The sequence below is a fragment of the Aptenodytes patagonicus genome, chromosome 18 (genome assembly GCF_965638725.1).
Source record: "Aptenodytes patagonicus chromosome 18, bAptPat1.pri.cur, whole genome shotgun sequence".
NCBI lineage: Eukaryota > Metazoa > Chordata > Aves > Sphenisciformes > Spheniscidae > Aptenodytes > Aptenodytes patagonicus.
In genome coordinates, this window is record NC_134966.1 from 10,559,417 (window position 1) to 10,586,481 (window position 27,065).

Consider the following 27,065-nt stretch of genomic DNA (forward strand, 5'->3'; position numbering starts at 1 on the left):
TTGGTTTCACAGAGCTGCTGAATGCTTCCCTCCCGGGAAGCTCTAGTTGTGACATCTCGAAGCCCACCAGCAGTGAAAGGAACGGCTCTTGGGAGTATTTCTGACTTCCAGCTGTCCTCAGTAAGGTGCTACCCGCTCGGGCATGTTTCCTTGAAGGTTTAGGGCGTTATTTCGTATTGTGCTTTTCAAAACGCATTTTGTGACAGCAAGGACCGCGGCGATATTTTATGCACCTTCATTCCCCAGCCCGTCTCTTCAGTGGAATGTGGCGTGCGCAATGAGTGCTGAACCCAGTCGCATTTCTGTTGCAAAATCGCAGGATGGATTTATTTGCTTGTCTGTGCTAAATATAAATCTACTTTCGAATTACATCTTGGTACTGAAATACTGTCACAGTTTTCTGACACATCCCTCTGAACTGCTTCAGAAATAACATTTATTATACTGGGGAGGGAAACTCTGGGGAAAGCTTCTTAAACTGATGTGTGCAGCAGGGATGATTAAATATTCAATATACAGCATTTGTTAAAATGCAAATGAGGCACTGGAAAGAACGGTTTGAAGGATACAAAACTCCCAGAATTGCCATGGCGTTACATGGAAATCTTACCAAAGAAAAAACTTACTTCTTTTGAATGTGTGTCTTTCAGGGAATAACTATAAAAACTGAATTTACAGTAAAATAAAGAATCCTTCACAGTTTTGGTTTCCTTTTTGTTTTCCAGCCACATCAATACTATTTTTTTTTTTTCCTTCTAATGTATATTTTAGTGCTCTAGATTTTTCTCTTCTAAAAGAAGCTTTCAGTGTTAGAAGCTAATTTTTCTCAACCGGGGCAAAGTTTTAAATGAATCTTGGTTCATTTTGCAGTATTATTTCCTCTTCTTTTACTGCTGCTGTTGCTGTGGAAGCTGAAGCAAGATAAAGAGCAGGTGCAACCAGGTAACGAACCTACTGCTGAGAAGCAATGGAGTCCTCTTGGCACGGTGACAAAGCAACTGAGAAACACAGGATCCGGCGACAGTGACACAAACAACGGCAAAGCAAGACACGGCCCTGGAAATCATAACGCAGAACGGTTGGGGTTTGTTGAGAAATGAAGGTAGGTAGGGGAGATCTCGCAGCCGGGGATCTGTAAGTGGAAACTGGAGGCAACCAAAACCAAGCCCACTTAAGAAACTGTCGTGGTTTAACCTCAGCCGGCAACTAAGCCCCACACAGCCACTCGCTCACTCCCCCCAGTGGGATGGGGGAGAGAATCGGAAGGGTAAAAGTGAGAAAACTCGTGGGTTGAGATAAAGACAGTTTAACAGGGAAAGCAAAAGCCGCACACGCAAGCAAAGCAAAACAAGGAATTCATTCACTCCGTCCCATCGGCAGGCGGGTGTTCAGCCATCTCCAGGAAGGCAGGGCTCCATCACGCGTAACGGTGACTTGGGAAGACAAATGCCATCACTCCAAACATCCCCCCCCTTCCTTCTTCTTCCCCCAGCTTTATATACTGAGCATGACATCCCACGGTATGGAATGTCCCTTTGGCCAGTTTGGGTCAGCTGTCCTGGCTGTGCCCCCTCCCGGCTTCTTGTGCACCTCCAGCCTGCTCAGTCGGTAGAGCATGGGGAGCTGAGAAGTCCTTGCCTAGTGTAAGCACTGCTCAGCAACAACTAAAACATCAGTGTGTTATCAACATTGTTCTCACCCTAAATCCAAAGCACAGCACTGTACCAGCTACTAGGAAGGAAATTAACTCTATCCCTGCCGAAACCAGGACAGAAACGCAGAGTGCTGCGACGCCGTGGGCGCGTGGACAAGCTTTCACAACTTCACTAGGAAGACTGCCATCAGTAATAACAATTTTTTTTTTAAACCAACTACAGCAAATGCAGAGAGGTCGAAAAAACTACTGAGTTTTGTGTTGTAGCTAATGAACCACACAACTAGAAATGCTTGTTCGGAATGAGCCGTTATCTGTGGCTGCTTGTACGGAGTATCGAATCCTCTTCCGCGGTCTTTGATGGGCTCTCATGCCAGTGAGGGCTGTTACTGGTGGTGTTGAAATCACCTCCTTTTGGCTGTAATCGTTGTAACTCAGCTGCACTGGAAAATCGGAAGGAATTTGTTCTCCATGTATAGATTTGTCTTGTTTAAAGACAATAGTTAAAGTAATTTTAACAGGGACCTGGCTCCCTGCTGTCCTCCTGGACTTGGGTAAGTTTACAGCAAAACGACTTGACGGCTTCCAAACTTCTCACTTGTACGTGTATGTTAATCCTAGAATTATCTTCACTATTTAAGGTACATTGGTTCTGTCCTTCTGTATGATTTTAAATAAATACATTATCATTTTTACAGTATTTTCTTAAAATGTCTAATAAAAACAATCTCAGTTGCCCGCTCTTTGCATTTGATCACAAAGTTAAAATCTATGTGTATGTGTGTAGTATGCTCTAGAAACGGGTTCTCTTTCCGGAAATCTTGGGATGGGGATGTGAACCATAAGTCAGTGAAAAATTTTTGAAGTGTTTAGAGGTAGAAGAACATGTACTGAGCCCTGGCTCAACTTCATTAAAAAAAAAAAAAAAAAAAGGAAATTTCAATTAAATAGCCACAAAATTTAATGCGTTTGTTGAATCTTAGAAAATAAGGATTAAATAAATTAATTAAATGACCTTTAAATACGATGTTGGAGTTGTACTGTTACTGTAACACAACAGCAAATCTAACGTGCCCTTTCTACATTCGTGCACAAAGAGGTTTGAAAACTGAGGTTAAAAAAAAAAAAAGTCGTCGTGTGTCCCAGCTTTGGCAGAGGTGACTTGAAACACGGGCTCGTAAGGCTTAGGACTTCGGCACTCTACAGCCACGGTTTGCCATGGATTTTAAAATAAAAGTTTGCTCCCAGAAAAAGATAAGACAGTGGGCTCTACTCTTGCTGCATGCGGCTCTTTTATTGTCATTTGTCTTTACAGAAATGTGAAGCATCTTCGCAGTAATTGCACGAACCCGCCTCCCGTCGGCTGTCTGCGGCGCATCCCGGCAGAACATGTCGCAGAAGCAGGTCTCGGAGGGGAAGGGGGGAGTTTTATCTGCTGTTGCTGATAAAAATCCGTGCAGGAGCTGACCTTGAGAGATGACGGGTCTCTCGGGGGGAAATAAAAACTTCACGTTCTGGATAGATTGAAGTAAAAAGGGGTGTAACAGGAAATAAATATACTCTAACGTTTGTTTGAATACTTGGATTTTACTTTAATGCATCATGATACATGGATTTAGTCCGTATTTAGCATATGAAACCGTTAGTGGACACGTAACATGCGATGGAGCCGTTTGCTGGTAAACCTGGAGATGTCGCAGCCCTCCTCGTTTCTGCGTTCCCCCAGGGCCTGTCACGTCTCTGCACTGGAACACAACTGTTCCCTTCAGAAAACTGTATTTGCCGGAGCTTATTGTCAGCAGGTGGAAGCGATAGCAATTGTTGTCCTCTCCCCGTGGGAACTGCGGGACGGGTTGCACCGGGCTGGCCCCCGGCCCGGGTGGGTTCAGGGGAAGGTCCTCCCTTGCCCACCCCTCCAAGACAGCCCTTTGATAAGCAGAAACAACCTTTCTTGATGCATCAGCGTTTCCGGGACCGTTACAAAAATAAAATACTTTTGTTTTTACATTAGTACTGTAACTGAGTCTAAAGGATTAGAAAAATTAAGTGCTTGTTCTTAGACTTGCATTGACCACAGGGAAGTATCTACAGTATTTATTTCAACATCCCATTAGAATGTCCGCTGTAAATTTACACCATAGAAAGAATGTATGCGAAACGCGTATGGTTTATACACATAGCTTTCTTTTTAAATACATCTATTTATACATTAAACAAACAAGCATTGTCAAAATACAGCAATAGTGAGGGTTGTTATTTTCATAGTATCACAAACCACGTGTAGTCTATACTTCTTTCGGTATGTGGGTTTCCTCTTACGTTAATTACCTCCTCGAATTAAGGGTCAGTAAGAATTCGGAGTGCCCAGGGAGGAAGGAGAGGTACCTGATGTCCTTGCAACCTGCGGGGCCTCTGGCAGAAGGACCCTTCGCCCTCCGCAGCGCTCGGCCAACCTGGGTGCCCGGGGCTGCGTCATCTGGCACGTCGCACCCAGGGGTTGGGGGGGGTTCAGCGGAGAAACGCGGCGCTGCAGGAGCCGTGACCCTGCTCTGTGCTCGCAAACGCTCTGCTTAGGGAGCCCATTACCCCAGCGGCCAGTCAAATGGAAAAAAATTAAAAATATTAAAAACTGTTGTGTTCTGAGTAGTTAAACACACGCAAATGATCGCATCATCCCCACTGCTTGGGCTTGTGTGGGGTGGGTTTTTTTTTTAAACCTGTAATACGGTGTTGTTCCACTCTCCCTTGAAGGCTAAGTGGGGGTTGGAAAAATCATCTGTCTGAAATCCAGACAACTGAGTGTATTAACGCTTGCAGAGGCATTTCTGGAGTTATCTGAGCATCTTGAGGCTTTAAATTAACACAGACCCGACGTCTGCTTTTGTACGTCAACTGCGCTCACTTTTTAGCCTACAACAACTTCTTTCTTTTTATTTTAAATGATATTTTTGGCATGGTAGGTTACAAACGGAAATAAATAAAACATGTATCTGCCTTAACCAACTAGATAAAAAATTAATAACTAAAAAAAAACCCCCAAAACAACCCCAAAAAGCATCAGAGACAGTTCTGTTTGTGCCCACATAGCGGAAGGGTCGGGCTGGTGGGGCCGGGCTCGTTGCTTTTACCTGCGGTACCTCCCCGAGCCCGTGAGGTACCGTCGGCTGACGGTGCCTGGTGCGGGTCACCCAGCGCCCCATGGCCAAGCACATCAGGAAAAAATAACAATAAAAAAAAGAAAAAAAGACCGACCCCAAGCCCATCCAGGCATAGAAGGTCTTTCTCAACACCTTCTGGAGGCAATGCCAGCCTCGGTACGGGTCCTACCCCGGGCATCCTCGTTCCTCACACACACGTTTCTCCCCCATCGCTGCTTTTCCCACGGGGCGGGCAGGACGGGCAGCACGTCCCGGCGGGCTGGGGCTGCCCCGGGACATCTCACCGGCTGTTTAAAACTGCAATTTTAAGCAGGCTTGGTTGGTTGTTTGGGGTTTGTTTTTGGTTTTTTTTTTTTTTTGTAAACAACTTTTACTTGGGGGCGTCATGGGGAACGAACGGCGAATGTTAATGGCAATAAACCGTTCGGCTGGCAGCGAGTCCGGGACGGCCGATGGGATGTCATGGCAACGGTGTGCTTTACAGGCTTCTCATTAAAAAAAAAAAAAAAAAAAAATCACATTGGAGTTTTAATCTATGAATGCAAAAGTATATAAATTTAACAACTCAGTTATTCACTAACTGAGTCAAATAAAACCTTTACACATCAATGTTGTAAAGTGTGCAAAAATAGATGGAAAATACATCTCGTGTTTCTGCTACCGAAAGGTCTCTACGGGTCGGCCAATGCAGACTGAAAGCGGTTGGCCAGCGTACGCTGTGCTGCGGCCCATGGTTTGACGCTCTTCTGTACATTCATGCACCTCTGCCGCAGGTGAAGCCGCTCGGCCGCGCGGGTTTGCTGGGTTATAAAGTGGAGCGAGGACGGACGGAGCTGCCGGGGGGGGGGAAGGCCGCTGCGGGCGGGGGGGGGGGGGGGGGGGGGGGGGGGGGAGGGCAGAACCCGCTGCCTTTAACGCTGTCGCAGGTGACCCAGGGGAGGGGAAGGAGGGAAAGCCATGTCTAGGCTGCGCAGCCGGCTCGGGGGGGGGGGGTGGGGGGGGGGGGTGGGGTTGGGCCCCAACCTGCCCCTGGAAGGAGGGGAAGGGGCTGAGCTGAGACACCGGCTCATAACACCCAACACTGCATGTCCCCGGCCAGCCTGTCCCGTCCCACCCCCCTGTACAGGGACACACCCCGAGTCCCCCCGGGCAGCCCCAGGCAGCTCAGCTCCAACAGCAGCAGCGATGGGGGACAAGCTCGGCGGGGGGATGCAAACGCAGGGGCACCATGCCCGCAGCCGGGGCTCGGGCTAGAGCCGGGCACGTGTGATGACAGGCATTGCCGCAGGGATGGTACGGCTTTCGGTCACCTGGGTTTGGTGTGTTTTGGTGGTGGTGCAGCCCCTGCCACGGCACCGGAGGGGGCTGTACTGCCCCATCCCATCCCATCCATCCCACGGCTGCCGGCGAGTCCTTCCCTGCCTCCCTGCACAGCTCCAAGCACTCCTCTTACTGACGCCCGTAGCAGAAAACCAACGGAGGATGAAGAACGTGAGTTGGGTGAAAGAGCAGAAGTTTGGTATCCTGGGGGATATCTGGCGAAGGAGGAGGAGGAGGAGGAAGAGGAGGAGGAGGAGGAGGAGGAGGAGGAGGAGGAGGGTTTCGATGCAGTTTTGCTCTTGTATTGACAAGCCCCATCAAATTGTCTGGGGACAATATTAAACGCAGTCCTCCTGCTCACACAGGGTCATGTGTCGTCTGGTCTCAGCCACGTCCCACCAGCACCAGCGAAGACTTTCTCACTAGTTGCGGTATTCGTATAAAAAGTTAAAAGCCACGGGGCGTACGACCACCAGCCGTCAGTCTGTCTGGCTGTCCCGTCCCTCCGGGGGGGGGGCCTGGGAATCCCTTCCGTGGCGCAAAGCCAGGCTGGGCATCGCCTTCCCCCCAGGGCAACAGGCACCCGCGGGCGGCAGCAGCCTTCCCCTCCGGCTGGCCGTTCTCTTCTTCACTGCCTCTCCCTGGAGCCCGCCGGCCCGCAGCAGGGGCACGGGGCGCGGGGGGGGGCTGCTCACAGCTGGGTCTCGTCGCGTGTTTCGGGGTTGCAGGGGCCCAGCTTGTTGCTGCAGCTGCTCTTGCGGCTGTGGCCGTCGTTGGCCACATGGGCCAGAGGATCGGAGCGGATCAGGTACCTGTGGGGCACAGCCTGGTTACACCGGGACCCTCCCCCAGTTCCCCCATGGCAGGAGGGAGCTTGGCAAACCCTAAATTGGGGTCTGGCCCATCTTCAGGGCTGGGACATGCGGGGGTGCCCCTTGGCGCTGTGGTAGGAGCTGCTGCTCGTGGCAGCTGTTAAAATAATGATGATTATTTCCCCTGGCGCTGCACAGCAGCAAAAGCCAAGGGAAAAACTCCGCGCTGCCGGTCGGAGCAGTGATGAGCAAATCCAGGGCTGGGGCAGTCTGGGCACTGCTCAGGAACACGGGGAGGGGGGATGGCCTGGGAAGGAGGCAACAGCCACGCGCCCTTATGAGAAATCACAGCAAGCAATGCGACGTGGGCAGCCCACAGCGATGGGGGGGGGTCTGGGGACGCGGGGAGCGCTCCTGCCTTGGGGGGAAGCCTGGCCGAGCGGCTCCATGTCCCGGGGGCCACGGGCAGGTGGGGGCAGCACCTACACGATGTCATTGAGCTCCAGCCGCGTGTCCGGGGGGGGATTGATCAGGACGTAGGACAAGGTGTTCTGGTGGTCATTCATCTCATCTGCGAGAGGAGGAAAAAGGGCTGGTGAGGGATGCCCCGACGGACGCCCCGACGGACACCCTGGCAGCCCTCACTCCAGCAGCCCCGCTGCAGCGTCCCCAAGCACCTGGCTCGTCCCCAAGGACAGCAAATGAGACCCTTTATGGAGGGAGGCTATGGGCAATGGCATTGCCGCCGGGAGAGCACCGAGAGCATCGCTGCCACCTCCCTCTGTGCCTCCCCAGCTGCTCCCCCACCACAGCACGGCCCAGGGGACTGGCAGACGTAACACTTCAAAATCCCCGCTCCCTCGCAAAAAAAGTAAGATGTCTTACCTTGGTTTAGTGCAAAAAAGGGAACAGGTTAGTCTTGCCACGTTAGGTACAGCACAAGAACTCCAACCACTGGGTCAGGGCAGCCAAATCCCCCCTGGGCTGCTCGAACGCTCTGCCCACTTCTCCCCTTCTTGAATTACTTAATTTAGCATCATCCAGCAAGAGGATTTAGTTCAACGATTGCTTCTTTCTCCTGCCCAAGGGAAACCGCCTCTGTGGAGTTTCAGAGCCACCAATGCCATTTGGGGATGGCTCTAAACTACAGTGACCTCCTGGGGGGGCTCCGGGCCAGCAAGAGCTGCACCCATGGGTGCTGCGTGGGAAGAACGGGCAGCCTCGAGGCCAGGGGGGGGCCCTGTGCTTTCCGAAATAGCTGAGAACAAGATCATGGGTGAAATGAATGGGGGTGCAAGGCTGCGGGCGGCCGGGGAGGGGGTGAAAGCTGCGACAAATAACACCATTTACAGACTGAATGACTGGGTGCGGATGGACAGGATGGAGAGGGGACGGACAGACGGACGCCAGGGGCAGCATGATGAGCGCAGCAGGACACCAGCTCGCTGCAAGGCTTGTCACTGGGACACCTCTCCGGGCTATCAGAAAGGCCCCTCTGAGCAGCATCGGTGCACACCAGGCGGTTGCCGATCTCGGACAAACGGAGCTCGGTCTGGCAGGCAGCGGGACCAGGGACCGGCTGCCGGGACAGGCGTTAACTCGGGGCTTCTCCCTGTGACCTGTCCTGCCGCTCCCACCACCCCGGCCCTGCTGTCCCCCTGCCCCGGCTGCGATCCAGAGCGGATCCCCCGCTCAAAGGCTGCCCTGCCACATGGCGGGACAGGGGCCGAGTTCCCTGCCATAACAGCGTCCACGGGTGCACAATCGCCCCCGGGCACAGGGGGGGTGGCCAAGACAGCCTGCGGGCGAGGAGTACCACTGCTCTTCGGCCTCAGGACTGGGGTGAAAACTCTGAAGTGGGGCTTTTCTCCAGCCGTGAGATGAGCCACAGCAGCTGAAGCCACCGCAGCTGCCTGGCCTGGCACCCTGGACAGGGATGCAAACAGGTCACCGCCGGGCTGCCTTCGCCGTGCCTTTGGCCAGCCCACATCCAGATGGGCCCCGGGGCATCCCCGTGGCTGGACCACGCCGGTACCACACACAGAGGTGCTCGCAGGGGGACATGAGACCCTTGTTTTGCTGCTCAGACACCTCCCTGGAACCTCTCAGGCCACAGAAAGTGTCGTAGCCAGCGGAGGACTGGGATCGCCCGCAGGGAGATGCTGTGCGGGATCCCCCCGACCTGTGCCGGGGTGCCCAGCCCCAGGCACCGGCCGGTCCTTCAAGGTGCTGGAGAGCTTTGGCCATCCCAGTGCTCAGCCTTACAGCGAGGCGGGGACAGGGGGTGGCAATGCTGGGGCGCGGGTGGCACACAGACCCTGGGACCCAACGGGAGACACGGGGGTTTGCCATGATGGGGGGAGGCGGGGAAGGGCCCTGGCTCGCGGCAGGTTTCCCTGTTCCATGGAAGCACCTTTTCCTGACCCCCATGCAGCCGAGCCAGGCACTGCTAAACCCACCAAGTATATTGCCATATCGTCCCCTGCGGCACAGCGGCAGGGCTCAGCCCAGCAGCACCCTCCAGCAATTTTTTTGGGGGTGTGGGGGGGAGCCAGCGCTGAGCTCCAGCTCCCACCCCCACGCAGCCCCCGGCAGCGATGCCACTACATCGGGTGTTCACCCGTGGGGTCTCCTGGCTTAGCAGGGAGTGAATTGATGGTGCTGGGCCCCTCTGCGGCAGGACACGGGCTCTCACTCATACCAGTGGGGTCTGAGCTCTGCCCAGCACCCGCCGGCCAGTTGGCAATATACTCTGCTGGCGTGGGGCTTCCATGAGCCCCAGCTGGGGCTGCGTCTCTGATGAAGGACACAGTTCATAGGAAAATGCCAACTTTTCACCTTAAGCGTGGGCTAGTGAAGCCTAAAATACAGCTAGGTCGGGCTATTGCTAATCTCTAGGCTGCTGCAGTTAAAAAGGGGCCTTTCCAGCGCACTTTACACCCCTGCGTAAAGGTGTAAATGGTGCAATAACCCTGCAGCTCCCGCAGACGCCAACAAGGTGCCCCTGGGCATCTGCAGCACGGGCGGCACTTGCGGCTGCTACTGCTGCTGCCTCGCGCCGAGCCCAGCACCTCCCCGGTTAGAAAACAGGGTCTGCTAACGCTGGAGAGCTGTCCGGTAACACCAACCAAGGACTGCCAAGGGCTTTCCAAGTGCTGCCTTGCCCCTGAGCTGCGGCTGACCCACGTGCAGCTGAGAGGCGAAGGGGCTGGTGCAGGAGCTCCAGCATCACCTTGCAGCACACACCAGCAGCTCCGCTGCGCTCGGCCTCCTGCAAATCCCCTCCTCGAGTTGCCACTGGCTTTACAGACCAAAACCAACTTGCAAAGCAAAGGAGGGAGGTTTGGTTTTTTTAACAACAGGGCTGTGATTTCCCTGTAAGAATTCAGCTAGAAAAGGGTCCCTTAGGTTTTTATTTCCATGACCTTACAGAGCCCTGCATTTGCACCACGGTCGCAGCATGGTCTTTTGTTTTCCAACGCCACCCAACAAATTAGTGCTTGAAAGGCTCGGGTATCTAAGGTGAAAACCGGCAAGGGTGTGGATTGGGCTTAGCTGCATGATCTTGTTGTACGCTGCACGCCGTGAGTCACGCGGGACTCCCAGGGAAAGGGAATTACCTTGCAAATATCCCAGGTTTACCCGATTCATCACATCACTGGCTGTTAAATTTGCTACATCCTCTACAGAACATACAGGGAAAGGCACAGACATAAACAGAGAGAGAGAGAGAGGTCAGCAAGCCATGGTTCGGCAAATATCAGAGACGAGCTCCTGCACTGCAGCAATAAAATGAGCAAAAGAAAAAGGAAAGGGGGAGAAGGCAGAGCAACGTGTTCTTCTAAAACGCCATGGGTGTCCAGACACTGACGGTGACGCATGGTGACAACACACTGTCCCGGGCACAGCCGGCTACAGACGTGCTGCAGGGGCCAGGGAGCTGCTGGCCCCCCCGCTGTGCCCAATGCCCCGGTCCCAGCCAGGCTTTGCCCTCTCACCCTGACAGGAGACGGGTCCTGCACCCCCCCCCCCTGCTGCTCCTTCGCTTGCTGGAGCTCCCCCGGTTTGTTACAGCCAAAATTTGCCGGATCGGCCAGGTGAAGGATGCAAACTGACGCTAACCCAGCCAACGGTGCCCCGAGCATCCCAGCGGGGCTGGTTGCAGTGCAGCCCCTCGAGATCCTCAACCGAGGCCGTTCAGGCAGGGAAACTGCCTCTGCCTTAACATCTGCCTGCGCTTGCAGGGCATGCCACGCCGTGCCCGGCCCTCAGCGGCACACACTGCGGCAGCTCTTGCTTTGGGTGCGCGAGCTGCGCTGCAGGTGCACCCTGTTTCCCAGCTTCCCACACCCGGCAGCTGTGTAAAACAGCTTTTTTTAAGGCAGAGAATGCCATCAGCCGTGCTCCGGACTCTGCAACAGAGCTGCAGGGAGCTGGAATTCCCCCCACAAAAAGCAGCAGAAACTTCTGGGACTAGTAATGTAGGAAAAAAAGAGAGGGAGGGATGCACCACTGCAGGCCCTCGCGTGCCCTGCGCCCCCTCTGCCCTGCCACAAGCCGGCTCTCCTGCCGCCCTCCCCGGGGAGGCTGACCGATGCCCACAGCCAGCCCGTTTGCCCTCCGCTCCAAACCCTCTCCTGCGCTGCATTTCTTTACGTTTTCTCCTCCCCTTTCACGTGCCTAAAGGGCTGCGAGGGAGAAGCCAAGATGGGAGAGGAGAAATCCACACACACCCCCCCACCTCCTGAAATTGGCTCCGGTCCCGGCCGGGGCGCGGTGCCAACGTGCGTGCGGGCAGGGGCCAGCACGGAGCGGACGGACGCTCTTCGAGGATGGAGCAAACAGGCAGCAGCACAGGATGGCTTAAAAGAAAGAAAGGAGAAAAAAAAAAACCAAAAAACCAAACCAAACAAACCAAGGAAGCTGTGGGCTACAGACTTTGTCGTAACCAAGGGGTGGGGAATCGTCCGGGGGGGACACACAGACGCCGACGGGCAGGTGAGAAGCTTCACGAGAAATGCGGCTGCACAGAGGGACCCTGAGCGCTGCGGACGCCCTGGGGCCGCGCGGGCTCATCACGGCCAGAGACACTAGTTTCACACGCAATGAAGCAAACCACTCAGCCCTGTAGCTACCGAAATGTTTTCCGTGGAAGAGTTTTACGAAGGATTAAAGTCTATAACAAAAGGGATTCGCGCCAGCTGACGGGGCTTCACCTCTCCCTGCTGCACTAGGGGGGCTCTCGGGCAGAAGGGTTTTGCTGACTTGGAGTCAGTGTGTCCTGAACCACCGTTTCTGCGTGGCCAGAAAGCCGGGGGGCAAGTGGGGCATCACGCCTGAAGGCTGCACCGCGGCGCTCGATCCAGCTGCAGGCAGAAGGGAGAGAGTTATTCTGCCGCTGCCAACTCCTGCCTGGACCTGTCCCAGAGCCCTGAAACGGGGGTGGCTGCCTGCAGTCGGCCGGGGGGTGGCAGGCAAGGGGGCTCTGCGCTGCGGGACCCCAGCCTTGAACGTGCTCGTCCGCAGAAGCACAAGCAAGCTGGGGAATGAGGCGCCGCTCGGAGCTGGGCCCGGCAGCACCTGTGGGGTTAGGCTTGGCGCAGGGTTTGGCTTGGCTTGGGGTTAGGCTCGGCATGGGGTTAGGCTCAGCTTGGGGTTATGCTCAGCTTGGGGTTAGGCTCGGCACAGGGTTACCTGAGGAGCCCGCGAGCGGGATGCACCACCGCAGAGAAGCGCAACCGAACGGCACTTACCGTACCCGGTTGTGGGCAAGCCCAGGTGCTTCATACGGTTTTTGACGAGCTCGGAAAGCTCCTGCCTCTCGGAGCGCCGGTACAAGCTGAGGCGCTGCTGGCTGATCCACTCGGCCGTCTTGCTGGAGTGCTTGTTGCCCTTCCTGCTCAGCCGGCGCGCCCACTGCATGCTCTTGCGCCGCAGCAGCGGGTGCTCGGACTGGTCGCTGGAGCACGAGTTCCTGTGGTGGCTGGTCTTGATGCCCCAGTGCTCCTTGACGTCCTTCGTGTCCTCGCAGTCCTCGACGTTGATTGAGATCTGTGACTGGAAGCCCAGCAGGTCACGGGGGGGTGGGGGGAGCCAAGAAGAGCCTGTCCAGTCTATGCTGGGGTGGGATCTCTCCCATGGGATGGGATCCTTCCTCTGACCCACACGCACTCTCCCAGCACATCATCTCTGTACTGCTAAAACTACCCAGCCGGCAGATTTGGGATAAGCGCTGTCGCGTGGAGTCTAACGGGCGCCTGACATGTCTCACACGATTATCTCTGGGCTGCCCAAGGGACAGCCGTGCCCTTGTCTCCCTCTTTCATCGTACAGCAGACGTGCTGCCGAATCTCCGATACAGCAATCCCCACTGGTGAGCAGGAATTTATTAATAAAGCGGTTTAAAGCATCTCTAAGAAAGAGGTGGATTGCATTTAATTAAATGTCATCTTTGGCCCCTGTACCTGCTTCCTACAAAGCTGAAAACTGAAGGTATTTAAAACGGAGCCTGGCTCACTCCCCCGCTCCTTATCGCAGTTAATTACGCTTCAGGGTGCCGAGGACTTTTGTCTTCCTGGACTGCCGAGGCTCAGCCGGCACCGGCCTTCTGCTAGGACAGGCAGCGCCATGCCGGCACCGGGGGTGACAGCCGGCACAAGGCACACGGTGGCTCTTGGTGGCCGGAGGAGCCACTGGCGCAAGCCAGCCCAGCACTTGCCCGCGGGTCAGCCTCCGGGTTGGGGGAGACCAGGAGGCAGCGCTGACAGCCAGGGTAATGCCCGACACCGCCCGAGCGCCCGGCGGCTGGATGCGAGCGGCGCGGTACTCACCTGCGTTCTGATGTCGTGGGGCTACAGCGGGGGAAAAGGAAGGAAAAATAAAGTGTCAGCCCAGCAAATGGGCAGCCCTGCTGTGCCGCATCCCCCCCACTCCCCGGGGACTCGGTGCCACGCAACACCGCAGAGCTGTGCCGAGAAAATCCCCCCGCCTGCCCGCAGCCAGGCTGCTGCCTGGAGAGACGGGCGTTTACACCGAGCCAGCTTACCCGGCTGGGGAACCAGGACACCACCACCATAACGCAGACGTGGGGCCGCTAATGAAGCCAAGGCAGAGCTTCCCCTCCCCTCACTCCAACCACCGCCGCTGCAACCAGGTCCGAGGGGCCTCATGGACCCGGCCAGCCTCACAGACCGCATCTCTGCTGGGCGGTGATGCTCAGCTGGGACCAGCAGCAGCCCCTGCCCGGCATACGCCACCACCGTGCCCCTACCTCGGAGGTTGCAAACATGTGCGACTCCGTCCTGTAAATCCCGATGGGAATCTCTGCGCTGGAGGAGCAGAGCTTCTGGAAGAGGCGGCCGTACGTCCGGATCCACAGGTCGTCTTCAGTGATCTTCATCTGAGAAACAGAGGACAAACATCAACCGCCCTGTGCCATGCAGAGCCCGCTGAGGAGCACCTCAGGGCTGCTCCTGAGCTTCCCCCAGCTCAGCCACGTCAGTCCCGAAAGTGAGCTGGATTCCACAAAAAGACCAGGGGCAATTTCTGACCCCAGCCTTCAGAATGGGGACTCTGGTCCTTGGTAGCTCTTGGGCTTTTGGGCTCTTGGTAGCACTGAGGTTCCCCACACACAATGCAGAGGAGCGATGACCTGGCATGTTCTGCCCCGTGTTGCCTCCCCTCCAATTCCCCAGAAGAGGGGAAACCTCCACCCCCATGCACACGGTGACACCCCATGCACAGCGTGACAGATCCCACCAGATCCACGATGACTTGGCCCGATGGTTTCAACCCGCAGTTGACTTGGCACCTACCGCACAGAGGTAGCCAGAGCCCGGCGTGGTGTCGAGACCCAGCAGCAACCGAGTGATGGTGATCATGTAGTCCTTCACGAACGACTGGGGGGAGACATTTCGGCAGGCAGCCGGAGAAAAGGTTTGCTCAGTTATTCATTGGGAGAACCAAAGGGGCGGCTGCACCGGCAGCGGTGCATTACCCAGAGCCTGCCGGGGACACCCCCCCGGGGTGCTCCAGCCTGTGCCAGCAGCTGCAGCCACATGGGGGGCTCCCCGCGGCCCCTCGCCGTGGGCTCTCACCTGGTAGAGCAGAGTGTCCAGCATGCTGATGCTGAAGACCCTCCCGGCCGCAAAGGGCAGCCGGAACATGAAGGCCAGGTTGGAGCCGTTCTCTCGCTCTTTCTGGAAGAAGAAGGGGAGATGCCAGCGCCCGTGGGGTCTTGTTCACATCCTTGCAGGGCGCTTTCACATGCCCCGGTGTCTGGTTCAGGCGTATTTTCTCCCTTGTCAGAAGATCTGTCTCAGCACAGTGACCCCCACTGCCCCCCTTGCCCCTCTGAAACCTGATTGAGAGGTCCAGCGTGCCCAGCACAGCAGTAGGCAAAGCAGCACAAACTCCAGCCACCGCATAAATACATAAGTACATAGAAGGAGGTACTTAGTCCAAAGGTCAACTGCCCACATATTTGTTTGCTGCAGGTTGTCTCGAGTAGATGCGCACTAACTACAGTCGCTGCAGCATGCAGAAGAGCACAGCACCTTGCTGCTCAAATGTAGTCACTCTCAGCATTGACTTCCCAAGGGAAGACCTTCTCTTACCTTTTCTAGCTTGGAAAGGGCAAGAGAGTAACTGTCCTTTGCTCTGAACTGCATGAACCTCATGTTGGAGGGGTGGGTCAGCTCTGTGATAATGCTGAGGCTGGGGAAGAGCCTGCAATGGAAAGAGACCTGTTGTCCTACAGCTCACTCAGAAGTGAGAGGACTCCCCGCATTTAAACCTGAGGAAGACCAAACCCATCCCTGTGCCTGCCTGAGGTCAGAAATAGCTGATTAGATGCCATTCCCTAGAGTGAGCCCAACTGCAGATGTGTCCCACTGCCCGCAGCCACCACCCCGGTCACCGGCACCCTTCCCAGTCTTGTCTCCAGGAGAGGTAAGTGGCCGTGACGGAGCCGGGGTAGTGGTCACCCCTCACCTGAACATGGTCTGGACGTTGACAATCGTCTTTGCATCCGCCATGTAGTCCTCCTCGGCGCTCATCGTGCTCTCCTTGTCCACAACCACCAGGTTGTCGGCGTAGATGATGCCGCACTGCAGCAAGCTGTCCAGGCTGGGCAGTTCCCAAAGAGAAGAGCGCAGGGTCAGCCCTTGGAAACGACACAGGGAAGCAGCACGCTGCGACGCGCAGCGCTACAGCAAGCCCAGGCTCCTCCCAACCACCAGCTCTTCACCTGCTCCTACCTACCGGGGGGGGTTCGACAACCCGAGAAGCCAAGGGTGGGCTCAGCTCTACGGTACCAACCCTGGGGCTTCTCATGGGATGACCCAAAAGTCTGGGCTGGGGTAAATGCAACACATTTAGGCATCACCATAAGTAACAACAGCCACATGTGGAAACACCTACTTGTCGATCGTGCCCTCCATGTAGTAAACCATGGGGAAACAACAGATGGCTTCCAGAAAGTGGTGCTCGGGCCTGGAGGAAGAGCAACAGAGAGCAAGGTGGTTCAGCAAGTCCATGGGGAAAGGACAAACACAAAACCCACACAGGAGTCCCCAGGGCCAGCATCAGCCAAGGTACCCAACAGTGGCACTGCCATTCCCCCGCGCTCCCATCCCCACAGTATGAGGTGCCCATGAAAACACAGGGGAGGGCTCGGTGCGATGGAAAACATCTGTGGAAAAGTACTTGCTTGTTGTCCAGCAGCAACACAATTGGGTTCAACTCTTTGCGGGACCGATAGTACGCACGAAGGGGGACGATGAAGTTATACAGTCCGTTCCCAGCCGTCTCAGCCGAAACAATAATCAGTTTGTTCTTAAACCCGTAGGCTTTGGCATCTTCAAAGCTGTTGTGCTTGCAGCCCTGTGTGGTGGAAGGCAACACGGGGACTCAGCGGGCGGCTGTCCACCGCCCACCCGCCGTCCCGCTCCCAGGGGAGGGGGCTGCGGCCCCCGAGCAGCCGCCTGCAGCCCCATCGTACCTTGTCCAGCCTCAGGCAGCAGAAAGGGGCTTTCTCGGGTAAAAGGTGGCACAGAGTCGGGGAGCTGCCGATGTAGGGGGAGTTCGGTGGGTAGCCCTTCACGTACCTGCAGCAGAGAGAAAATCCAGCAGTGTGAGGACATGGGGAGAGCTTTCCACCTAGACAACTCCCAGACGTTGGGAAAAACATTTAAAAGCAGCAGGCCCAGGGTCAAGCACATCACTGGCAAACGCTTTGCAAAACTCTCCCGCAGCAGCTGGAAATTTTTCAAAATACACATATTTAGGAATAGTTTTTGCTATGCAAAGGGTCATGAGATTGCGAATAGGCAATGTTCCAAGCACGGGTGGAGAAGGCAGCAGATAGGACCATCAAGCGCAGTTGAAGGGAGACAGGGTAGCGAGCGCCAGGGGAGGGGGGCGATGCTGAGCCATATAAAGAAGCAAAAAAACCTCATGGTCCGTTTTTAGAGTGTGTTTTGGTGAACAGATATTTAAAAAATTACCATTTGTGGTTTTGATGGAACCAGAAGCAGAAATTTCATTTAAAGAGCAGCTAAAAGTGGACATGAATTAAAAGCCAATTGGTAAGAGTTTGCAGATACTCAGTAAGCTCCCCACATCACCGTGACAGCATCCAAACAGGTAACCAGTAAAGCGAGTGCTTCTCTGGCTGTCATAAATTAACAGCTTTAAAGCTGCAGGAAATATTTATTTTGTATTTTTTATTTAAGTGCAACAGAGAATAGAATCCCCTTCATGTTGGTGAGTGAAGGGAGGCGAGAGGACTGACGGAACAACCCTGCCTGTCCCCAGCAGCGTCTAGCTCGGTCCAACTTCTCTGATACCCAGAGGAGACTTCTCCAAAGCAGCCCAAAAGGCTAACGGCCAAGTGGCGATTGCCCATGTTACAGATGTTGGTGCGCTCAGAAAAAGCCAAGAGGGGCTCAGCCTGAGCATCCCTCAGGCACCATTGAACGCCCGTCATTACAACGGTCCCCGCCTCTCTGATATGAGGGACGGCTTGACCGAAGGTGGGCGACTCACTCCACAACCGCCGAGCCCTCCTCATCCGACTGCGTCATCTCATCTTCCGACTGGTCGCTGAGCAGGTCGCAGGGCAGCAAGGACGAGGTGTCGGCCAGCTCGAGGACGGGTGCGATGCTGGGCCGGCGGTTGCCCGAGCCGTTCTCTGCCGGCAGTGCCAGCTTGCTGCTGTTAGCGGGGCGGCACTCTGTGTTTTGCAGGTCCATGGCTACTGTACCTGGACACGGTGGGGAAGGAAGCACAGCAAACACGCTATAAGGAGGTGAAGAGAGTTGCGTCAGCAAAGCATCGTGCCCTTGAGCCCCGCACGGGGACGAGGTGGAGCAGGCGGGGCCGTGCATCGTGCCTGTTAAATACAACCCAGATGAAGCTAAACCATTCATGGGCACGGGGAGTGCAGGCAAAGCACCCACCAGCAACCTCCGCCCCGGCATTGCTGCGTGGAGCATCTCCCTGGAGGCACAACTCAGCTGCTCCCACGGTGGGTGCGGGCTGCTGGCCCCGGGGAACAGCACTCTCCCTGTCCCCCAGCTGTGGCCACCTCCTGCTGAGGCTCTCATCTGAGTCTTGGCCAAACAGTGACTTTTAGACAGTCAGGAACGCGGGGAGTTTCCCAGCTGACAAAGCCCTGGTGCTGGGCTCGCTGGGCACCACTGCCCTGCTTGCACTCATGCGATTTCTCTCCCTCTCGTTTCTCTTTGCCAAAGGTCCCTCTGCGAACAAGCCACGTAACGAGAACACTGACAAATGCTGTTCAGCAAAGTGCTTTGCGGCTTGCTGGGGGATAATCTATGCAAATTGCTGCTTGTGACTACAAATGCATAAATTATTTGCCTGAAATATAATCTGCTCGCGTAGCGCAGCCTCCCCAAAACTCGCTCTCCCCAGATACAAGCTGGAAGTAATGACTCATGGTATTTTTTATTTGCGAAAATGCACCACTCACTGCAGAGCAAACTATGCTCTTCATTGGGCTGTGAATCATAAATGTGATTTAGGATGCGGCCAACAGCATTTATTCTTCCAGCCAGGGCTTGAGGGATTTATGCAAATGCCGTTAATGACAATGGACATCACAAGCTTTAATAATGATATTTGAGCTTGCTGAGAGCACCCAGGGTACAAGGAGCAGTGTGTATTTTACTGGTGAGGCGACTGGGACAAGGGATGGAAAGGGATTTTCAGTGGCTCCCAGCAACACCCAGGTGGGGGGCATGGCAAGGAGTTTGCAAAAAAGCAAAATAAAACAAAACCTAGGAAAGGAGATTAAACCAAACCTGGGGAAGGAGCCGGAACGGCGTGTGCAGGATCCTACCCTGCCCTCCCGGGGAGCCCCGCTGCCTCCCTGCCCCACCGAAGCCCCACCAACTCACCCATGCTGGCGATGATGCTGTGCACAGGCAGGCGGGACGGGCCATCGTAGGTGCCTCTCCCCGCAAAGCCCTTCTTCTTCTGCTTCTCCTCCTGCTTGAAGATGAAGGCTGAATTCTCCTCCTTGGTGATGTTGATGTAGAAGCAGGTGTCGGACGCTGCCATGATGTGCCGCGGGCCAGGGTTCAGCAGGATGCTCTTGTTCTCCTCCCTCCGGATGCCAATCAGGCAGACGCCATACCTGTGCCAGGAGCGCGACGTGGGCATTCACAGCTGGAGAAAAGTCCCTTTGGGGCTTTGTCCCTGCACAAAGGACCTCACAGCACCTTCCAGCCCCAGCCCCGACCCCCCAGGGATGCAGACTGGCAGATACGCCCTGCCCATCCCTGCCCGTCGCCCCCCTGCCCTCACTTCTTGTGCGCATGGAAGGCGGCGTAAGTGAAGCTCTTCCCCTCGTACTCCATGAAGAACTTGCTGTCGCCCATCCGGATGTGGTAGACCTCGTTGCCCGAGCAGCGCCCGTACATCCGCTGCCACTGTTCCGGGGACTCCTGGCCTTCCCTGCAACGACAGCAGCAGCGTGCTGGGACAGGACCCCCCCCGTGGTGCTGGGACAGGACCCCTCCATTGTGCCAGGATGGGACCCCGCCGGTGCCAGGATGGGACCCTTCCCCGGTGCCGGGATGGGACCCCCCCCCAGGTGCCGGCACAGACCCCGGCACGCCAGCCAGCTCCCGGAGCAGAGCCGCACGGCGGGAGTGCTAATAAGCGCTGAAGCTGCCATCTAGACCAACAGGGGTGAGGTTATGGCAGTGCATTTCCACAAGCTGTCAGTGTTCGCAGGCTGAGGACGAGCTCGTATTAATTTCTGATTTTAAGTGCCTTTTTATTTAACGAAAGCTCCCGGGGGGCGCAGAGGCAGGGTTCAGAGCCCATGTTGGCAAATAGCTCTGAGTGTGGGGCCAGAGCCCTCTGGGAAGGATGTTTCATAACTCTTTTGATGTCACATTACCCAAAATTCAGACATTTCTGGATGGCCAAGGGGCATGGGACTCACACCACCGCTTTACTGGGCTGGCAGAGCTCCTTCCAGCTGTGCTTTATATAAACCCGCCAAACAGTCTGCAGGGTCCGGGTTTGCACGGGCTGTGAATTAACCTTCCCTCCAGCGGGACCATGCCAGTATAAAGAAGACATTTTTATTCCCAGTCTCTGGAAAGATGGTGTTGGCCAGCCCATCTGCACTGGTGTTTTCCCCCTACATTATTGGCTTTTCCTCCCGACCTGGCTGGGGGTCCCAGGTCCCAGTGTGCTCCCCCAGACCACCCCCAGACCCCCACCCTCCACCCCTGGGCCCAGACCCCCCCCCCCCCAGCTCTGCCATCCCTCCATGCTCAAGCTGGGGCGGCGGAGGCAAGGGCAGGCAGGCGGGCAGGGGCAGGCAGGGGCGGGCAGGGGCAGGGGCAGGCAGGGGCAGGCAGGGGCAGGCAGGGCAGCGGGCGGGCAGCACTCACTGGCCGCGGGAGGTGTGCACCAGCAGCGTGATGAGGGTGGAGGTGGCGGGGCAGACGCAGTTCAGCGCCAACATGGCGTATTTGCACTCCTCTTCACAGACGACGTGATCTGAAAGGCAGAGGAGACTGTCACGGCGGGAAGGGGGACGGCCGGGTTCCTCGGCCAGCGGCGCGCAGGGATGCGGTAATTTTGGGGTGGTGCTGGGGGCTGGGTGCTTCCTCCTCCTGCCAGTCCGGGAGGGCTTTCAGCTGATCAACAGCCCACGGGGAACACCACGAATGAGATTAATGCAGGCAGAAAAACAGTGATGCAGGCTGGAAACCAGCCAGGTGGACACCAGCCCACCGAGGCCACCGCCGCCGTGTGCATGGGGACGCACACGGAGGCACACACGGGACTGGTGTGCCCGCACACAGCCCACCCCGGGGCAGCCCGGAGCCAGCTCCCCCCCGGCCCCAGGTGCGTTGCTGCAGGCTTTAGTGTGCATCATGGTAAAGGGGCTGGCGGCCCTAAAATATCTTCCAGCAATGGGGAGGAGTCTCAGCACCAGGTCATGGACTCCTCCGAGATGGAAACACCGCTGGAAACATCCGTGATGGCAGGTTAAGACGGTCCAGACCAGCGAAGCGAGCAGTGCTGCCCGCTGCCACGCAGCCCCTCCGACTCACCGGCAAACTTGACGTGAAACTTGTTTTCAGGCTTTAAGATCTGAACGTAGAGAGGACAGTTTGGAGCAAAATCTTTCACAGCCCAGGCTCTCAGGATGGTCTGGTGGTCCTAGCCGAGAAGAAGAGCAAGAGGTACTTGTCCGATGGCTTATTTTCCCCAACGCTTCTATACCCGGGATGAACCGCAAAGCACCCAGTCACTGCGGAGACGTACGGCAAGGGATCCTCCAACACCCACTGCTAACGGGGGATAACGTCCCTCCCCTGCTCCCCAAAACCCAGCACTGATGGGAAACTGGGACAGCAGAGGGAAGGTGAGCCCACAAGGGCTCAGCCGGCGGCGTGCTGTCGCGTGTCCCCGTGCCGTCCCCATGCCACCTCTGTGTTTCTCTGTGGTCACTGCCTGCCCACGTGGACCCTTCGGCAGCTTCGTCACAAGCAGGAGTGCCAAGTGCCAAAGGAGGGAAGGGCCAGGCAGCGCCTCGGCAGCGGGGAGGGAGCACAGCACCCTCTGCTCCGCATGTTAGCACCTGCAGAAAAGACCCCTCCAGTGGGGCCGCACGGCTCAAGACAGCACGGGCAGACAGGAGCCACCGCCACAGCATGGGCAGCGTCCCTGACACCAGCTGGCAGCAAGAGCTGTTCACTGCTGCCACCTCCTCCCTAGTCCATGGCTCCAAAACTAAGATCTTCCCAGCGAAGTCCCTGCCCAGGCTGGGGTAAGATTGCACTAGGCGAGGAGGTTTTGGGGTGAGCTGCCCCAGGACATGTGGGGTGCACAGCTTGTGTGGGTGCCCAGGAGACAGAGCTCAGCACCCGAACCCCATGCTCTCGCCCTGGCTGCCTCCCGGCATGCTCCTGTGCTGTGCAGAGGCAAGATGCAGCGATCACCCCAGTTCCTTCTGGCCTGAGAAATTAATAATCCCCGACCGTGCCATCCCTCAGGCCTGGCTTACCGCCGCGGTGCGGTCCACCTCGTTTCGGCTGCTGAGAATGAAGCAGGCTTCTCCGTTGTCCATCCTGCAAACAGAGAGCAGCGACCCCATGAATTGCATGGGCCAGCAAAGCCAGGCATCTGCCCGTACCAGCCAGGGCGCTGCCAGCCCTCTCCAAGACCCCAGCGAAGGCACGCAGGGACGCCCATCATCATGCATCTGGGCTGACATTACTGGGGACCCTCCTCTGCGGCTCCAAGGCCTGCGGGCAGCTCAGCAGCGTGGCAGGACCGGCCTCGCCGTGGATGTGCAGCATGTCCCTCTGCTCACTTGGCTCTCATGAGGTCCTGGTCCTTCAGCGCAGAGCCCTGGAGGTAGATCACTCGCTGCGACCACAGAGGGATCTGCAGGACCCGCCGCACCTGGATATCCATCTCTGTTGGGCAAAGTATCACCACGTAGTAATCCTGAAAGAGAGAGGCTCGCATGGGTCGGCAGGCTGGCGGTCCCGCCCACGCCTGCCGCAGCGAGCTGAGAAACAGGGTTTTGCTGCGTGAACGAACAGCTCCCCTGGGGCTTCTGATAGTTGTTCCCACGTGTGACACCCCCTGCCCCTGCTCTAGGGCCCTGCAAGGGTCTTGGAAAACACGTCAGCAGCTTCACCACTCCGTTCTGCATAACAAAGCCAGTACAGGTACATCTGCACACCCACAGCAAAGTGGAGCCTCTTGCAGTTACAGAAACAAGCAGGATTTTAAAGCTTGAATGTGTGGAATCAAGGCTGGGCGATGGTAATGAAGCGCATGTGAGTGTTGGAATGAAACGCAAATCTGAAACATGTCCGTGATGCTCTCGTCCTGGGGAGATGGAAAGGCACAGTCATTTGCTTGAAGATCACTGACTATGTGGGGATACTCCAGTTAGAGCTGGGTAAATCCCACTGAGGTTTAGCAATTACATGTTCTGTTTCTGCCTGAGATTCTTCATTCAGTAAAGACAGCCTCAAATCTAGAAAAGCCCCTCTGGTCCCTCTCCATGTGCTTACGCAGTGCTGTAAAAGGCCTGGCCAGAAAACGGGGTGGATCAGGCAGAGAGAGCCCCACAGCTGAGATGGCAAAGTGAGGTGGCGGCAGGGTACCACTTGTCACCTCTCCTTGGCCAGTGGAGCACGTGCTTTCTGGTGCTGGGCTGGATGGTTTTTTACCTTATTCTTGGCTACAGCCACTGTAGCTGGGCAGGGCACTCACCACCAGCAGCAACCCGGCCGTGCCCAGCACTGCGACCCCGGCAAGGGCAAGCCTTGACCAAGCACGTGAGAACATGCCTGGTCCTCACCTGCAGGCGCGGGTGGGCGTAAAACTCATTGAGAAAGTCCATGAGGAGATCAATCTTGAGGGAGCTGACACAAAGGACGACGTGTTTCTCCGTCTGGGCACGGTGGCGGCTGTAATTGCCTCCCGACTTCTGCCGCTCCATCCACAGGTAGACGAGCTCCTCGAACTGCAAATGAAGGCAGAGAGCAGACGCCCCCATCGGCAGGGCTGCCCGGGTGCAGGCTCTGCATCCCTCTCCATCCTTGGCCATATGGGTCTAACCTGGAGCGGCAGCACAACCAGGGCGACGCAAATCATTATCACGACGAGGAGCTGGGAAGGCCAGATCTTTGGTGTCACGTCTCCGTAGCCCACGGTGGAAAAGGTGACGATGCAGAAATAGAAGGACTTGAAGAGGGAGAGCTTCTCACCTGCTCTTTCTAAATGCTGGATGCCACAGGTCCTGAAGGGAGAAAGCACACATCACAGCGAGCGCTTGCCTGCCTGGGAGACAGGCAGTGCCCGTAGCTCCTGCTGAAGTCAGTGGGGAACGCTAGAAGGTGACTTACACCTATGTCCATGGAGGAAATTTGTCTGTAATACGCTGTCAGCATCAGCAGTGGATTTATGTCACCAACAGAAATGATTCGGCTGATGGCGCTTACAGATGAAGGAGTTAGTTTGATGTGGTTGCTCACCAAAGCAGCATGTGGAAGTCTAGGTCCCGGGTGATGGGTCACCGTAAGACCATGCCATGGACGGCATGTTGAACTTCACCTGGGGGCTGCCCTTGTGTTGCAAAAAACAAAATGTGGAAGCAAGCAGCTGTCCCAGTAAGGCTCTGGGGGGACTCAGCCCACGGGAAGGGCTCTCACTCACAGGGGGGATGCGCTCCGGCAGGCAGGAGCCAGATCCTGTCGCCCACTCCTGGCCCTGTGCTGCTGCCCTTGCAAAGCCGCGCTGCAGAGCCGCCTCGCTCCCCGCGGTTAGGCAGGCAGCGAAACTGCAGTTTCAAAGTCATCTTGCTAAACACGTGTTACCTAAGTTGTCCTGGACCCGAATTATAGCCCTGCCGCATCCACCAAGAAACACGTCCATGGCCCCAGTGGGCAGGAGGTGCCACGGGCAGGGAGCACTGATGGCTCCGAAATTGCATTAGTCATTCACATCAGAGGATCATCTTTATTGCCAAAGACTCATGAGCCTAAAAGCTTCATTTCCTGTCCCTTCAGCAACTTAATTGGTATTACATGCTTCAAATCCAGACCGAGGGAGCCAGAGGAAAATTCAAGAAGCCTAATTCGGCGCTAAATACCCAGCGATGAGAACTGACTCCTTTATAAAGAGATGCCCTTGTCGTTGGCAATGCGTGGGGTAAAGGGCCCAGTTAATTAGCAGGAGCCCCAGTGGCCTATTACACAAACGAGCTCAGCAGCCATGGTAACTTGGTGGGGAGGAAGAGCACGGTCGGAGCCAGCGAGTGAATGAGCCGTCACACATGTCCGAGCCCGTGTCCCTGTGGGAAGCTGCTGTCCCTGCCCTTGATCCTGCAGCACTCACAGCCCTGCTCTGAGACTCGTGTGTCCGCATCACCCATCTCCCTCCGACAATGCCCTCATCCTCACACGCGCCCGTTAAAAAGTTTCTGTTAAAACCATATAATTAGGGAGGATAATTAGTTTCTAAAATAGGAATTGATCTTCCCAGTGCTCAGTGCGCTGGGGAATGAAGCAAGGCAGGGCAGAGCCCGGCGCCGGGGGGCTGATGGTGCAGGGGGTCCTCCCGAAGCTCCAACAGACGTGGCTGTGCCCAAGCCAAAGCCCATGGGCGCGCGTGGAAACCTGGGGCACACTCCTCGCCATGGCTCCCCCGATTCCAAAACTCAGCCCGAGGAACTGAGACTTGTCCCATTAGCAAAGAAAGGATGCCAAAGACTTGGGAGTTCAATCTGATCAGCAGCCCTGAACAGTTATGCTTTCTTCAGTGTGCACAAACCTCTCAGGCTGAAAAATCAAGCTAGAAGACACCACTTAAAGGCAGAACCTCCTCCGGCTTCCCCAATCACCACGTTACGTCCTGGCAGTGCCATCCCACCGCAGCTGGGAAGGTCCCACCCCACCTCCCCCTGCTGTAAGCGCTGCGAGAGCCCGGCTCCGCCAGTCACCCCTGGGACGTGCAAAGCTGATTTCCCTGGATGAAGAAGGCGGCTTAGTGAAACGAAAAGCAACACTCACCCCGTGAAAACAAGACACAGGAGGGTGCAGATCAGAATGAGCACCTGGTTAAACATCGCAGACTGGGTCCTTTGTATGGCTCGGTGCAGGTCGTTCTGGGAAGAGAGGAGAGGGCTCACCAACTCGGGGAGGCTGAAGGTAAAGTACTCCTCCAAGTACCAGCTGCTGTCTTGCTGGCCCCAGCAATGCCCCCGCAGACGGAGGTCAAGCCAGAATTTGGCCCTTGAAAAGGGATGTGCGTTTCTGTGAGCAGGTCTGGGCTCTGCTGCCGGGAGAGACAGCTCGAGTGGGCACGTCGGAATGGCTGGAATATCTCGTCCTGCTGAAATACCGTATCCCGGGGACAGCCAGGGGCCGTCCCTGTCAATACACAGCCAACAGAGTCAACGTGGCTCAGACGCTGAAGGGCTCCCGTCAGGTCCACAGACCAGCATCACCAGCTGGCAAAGCCTCACCTCCCACCAACCCCGGCACGGCTGCACGCACTGAGCACCAAAACCTGCCTGAGAGCCGGCGGCAGGCGAGGGCCCCCCTCCCGGCCACGCCGCCTTTGGCATCCCCAGGGCAGAGGGACCCAGGGCGAAAGGGGTGGGATGCGTCCAGTCACTCACAATCATGTTCTCCAGGGCGTACTTGGCAAGCCAGCAGTTCAGAAACACAGGAATGAACAAATTCCGCAAAGGAGGCCAGAATATCTATGAAAGCAAGAGTTACTCGCAGAAAAATCCATGTTGCCTATCAGAAAAAGCTATAAACAGCCAATTTGAACCCTGTCGGGAAGGATCCATCTCCAAACTAAGCACCGGCCTCTGCAGAGGCTGCCACCGAAAGCGGCCCCGCTCCCCCGGCTGCAGTGGGGCAGCTGAAAACAGAGGATGTTTTTTTGGAATAACGCTCCAGAGAAAGTCATTATGTTGAAAAATATTGAAGAAAAAAATTGCCTGCCAGCTTTAAATACCACTTGGCCAGACATCCATTTTTCTTTATTTTACCACCAAAACTACAGTACTTATTAAACTTAAAGCCGCTTTAAAATGTC

The 27,065-nt window shown here is 56.0% G+C and overlaps 1 protein-coding gene across 8 annotated transcripts in view; it reads right to left on the reverse strand.

Annotated features, from left to right (window-relative positions):
- Positions 1-5,860: 5,860 nt before the first annotated feature.
- KCNT1 (potassium sodium-activated channel subfamily T member 1) overlaps positions 5,861-27,065 on the reverse strand; it is a 90,311-nt gene continuing 69,106 nt past the window's right edge. For 4 of the 8 annotated variants that reach the window (XM_076355327.1, XM_076355331.1, XM_076355334.1 and 1 more), the window contains 24 exons: positions 26,638-26,721; positions 26,027-26,121; positions 24,075-24,255; positions 23,815-23,979; positions 22,810-22,946; positions 22,501-22,564; positions 21,545-21,653; positions 20,876-20,984; positions 19,773-19,922; positions 19,364-19,602; positions 17,991-18,207; positions 16,945-17,050; positions 16,654-16,826; positions 16,365-16,436; positions 15,936-16,070; positions 15,560-15,671; positions 15,041-15,142; positions 14,759-14,842; positions 14,215-14,343; positions 13,775-13,795; positions 12,698-13,001; positions 10,565-10,627; positions 7,431-7,515; positions 5,861-6,944 (listed from right to left, as the gene is read on the reverse strand). In XM_076355327.1, coding sequence (XP_076211442.1) covers positions 6,824-6,944; positions 7,431-7,515; positions 10,565-10,627; positions 12,698-13,001; positions 13,775-13,795; positions 14,215-14,343; positions 14,759-14,842; positions 15,041-15,142; positions 15,560-15,671; positions 15,936-16,070; positions 16,365-16,436; positions 16,654-16,826; positions 16,945-17,050; positions 17,991-18,207; positions 19,364-19,602; positions 19,773-19,922; positions 20,876-20,984; positions 21,545-21,653; positions 22,501-22,564; positions 22,810-22,946; positions 23,815-23,979; positions 24,075-24,255; positions 26,027-26,121; positions 26,638-26,721 — 3,057 coding nt within the window. In that variant the 3' untranslated portion in view covers positions 5,861-6,823. The remainder of the gene's footprint in view (positions 6,945-7,430; positions 7,516-10,564; positions 10,628-12,697; positions 13,002-13,774; positions 13,796-14,214; positions 14,344-14,758; positions 14,843-15,040; positions 15,143-15,559; positions 15,672-15,935; positions 16,071-16,364; positions 16,437-16,653; positions 16,827-16,944; positions 17,051-17,990; positions 18,208-19,363; positions 19,603-19,772; positions 19,923-20,875; positions 20,985-21,544; positions 21,654-22,500; positions 22,565-22,809; positions 22,947-23,814; positions 23,980-24,074; positions 24,256-26,026; positions 26,122-26,637; positions 26,722-27,065) is intronic. The other 4 variants (XM_076355330.1, XM_076355335.1, XM_076355328.1 and 1 more) reach the window with 3 other exon arrangements.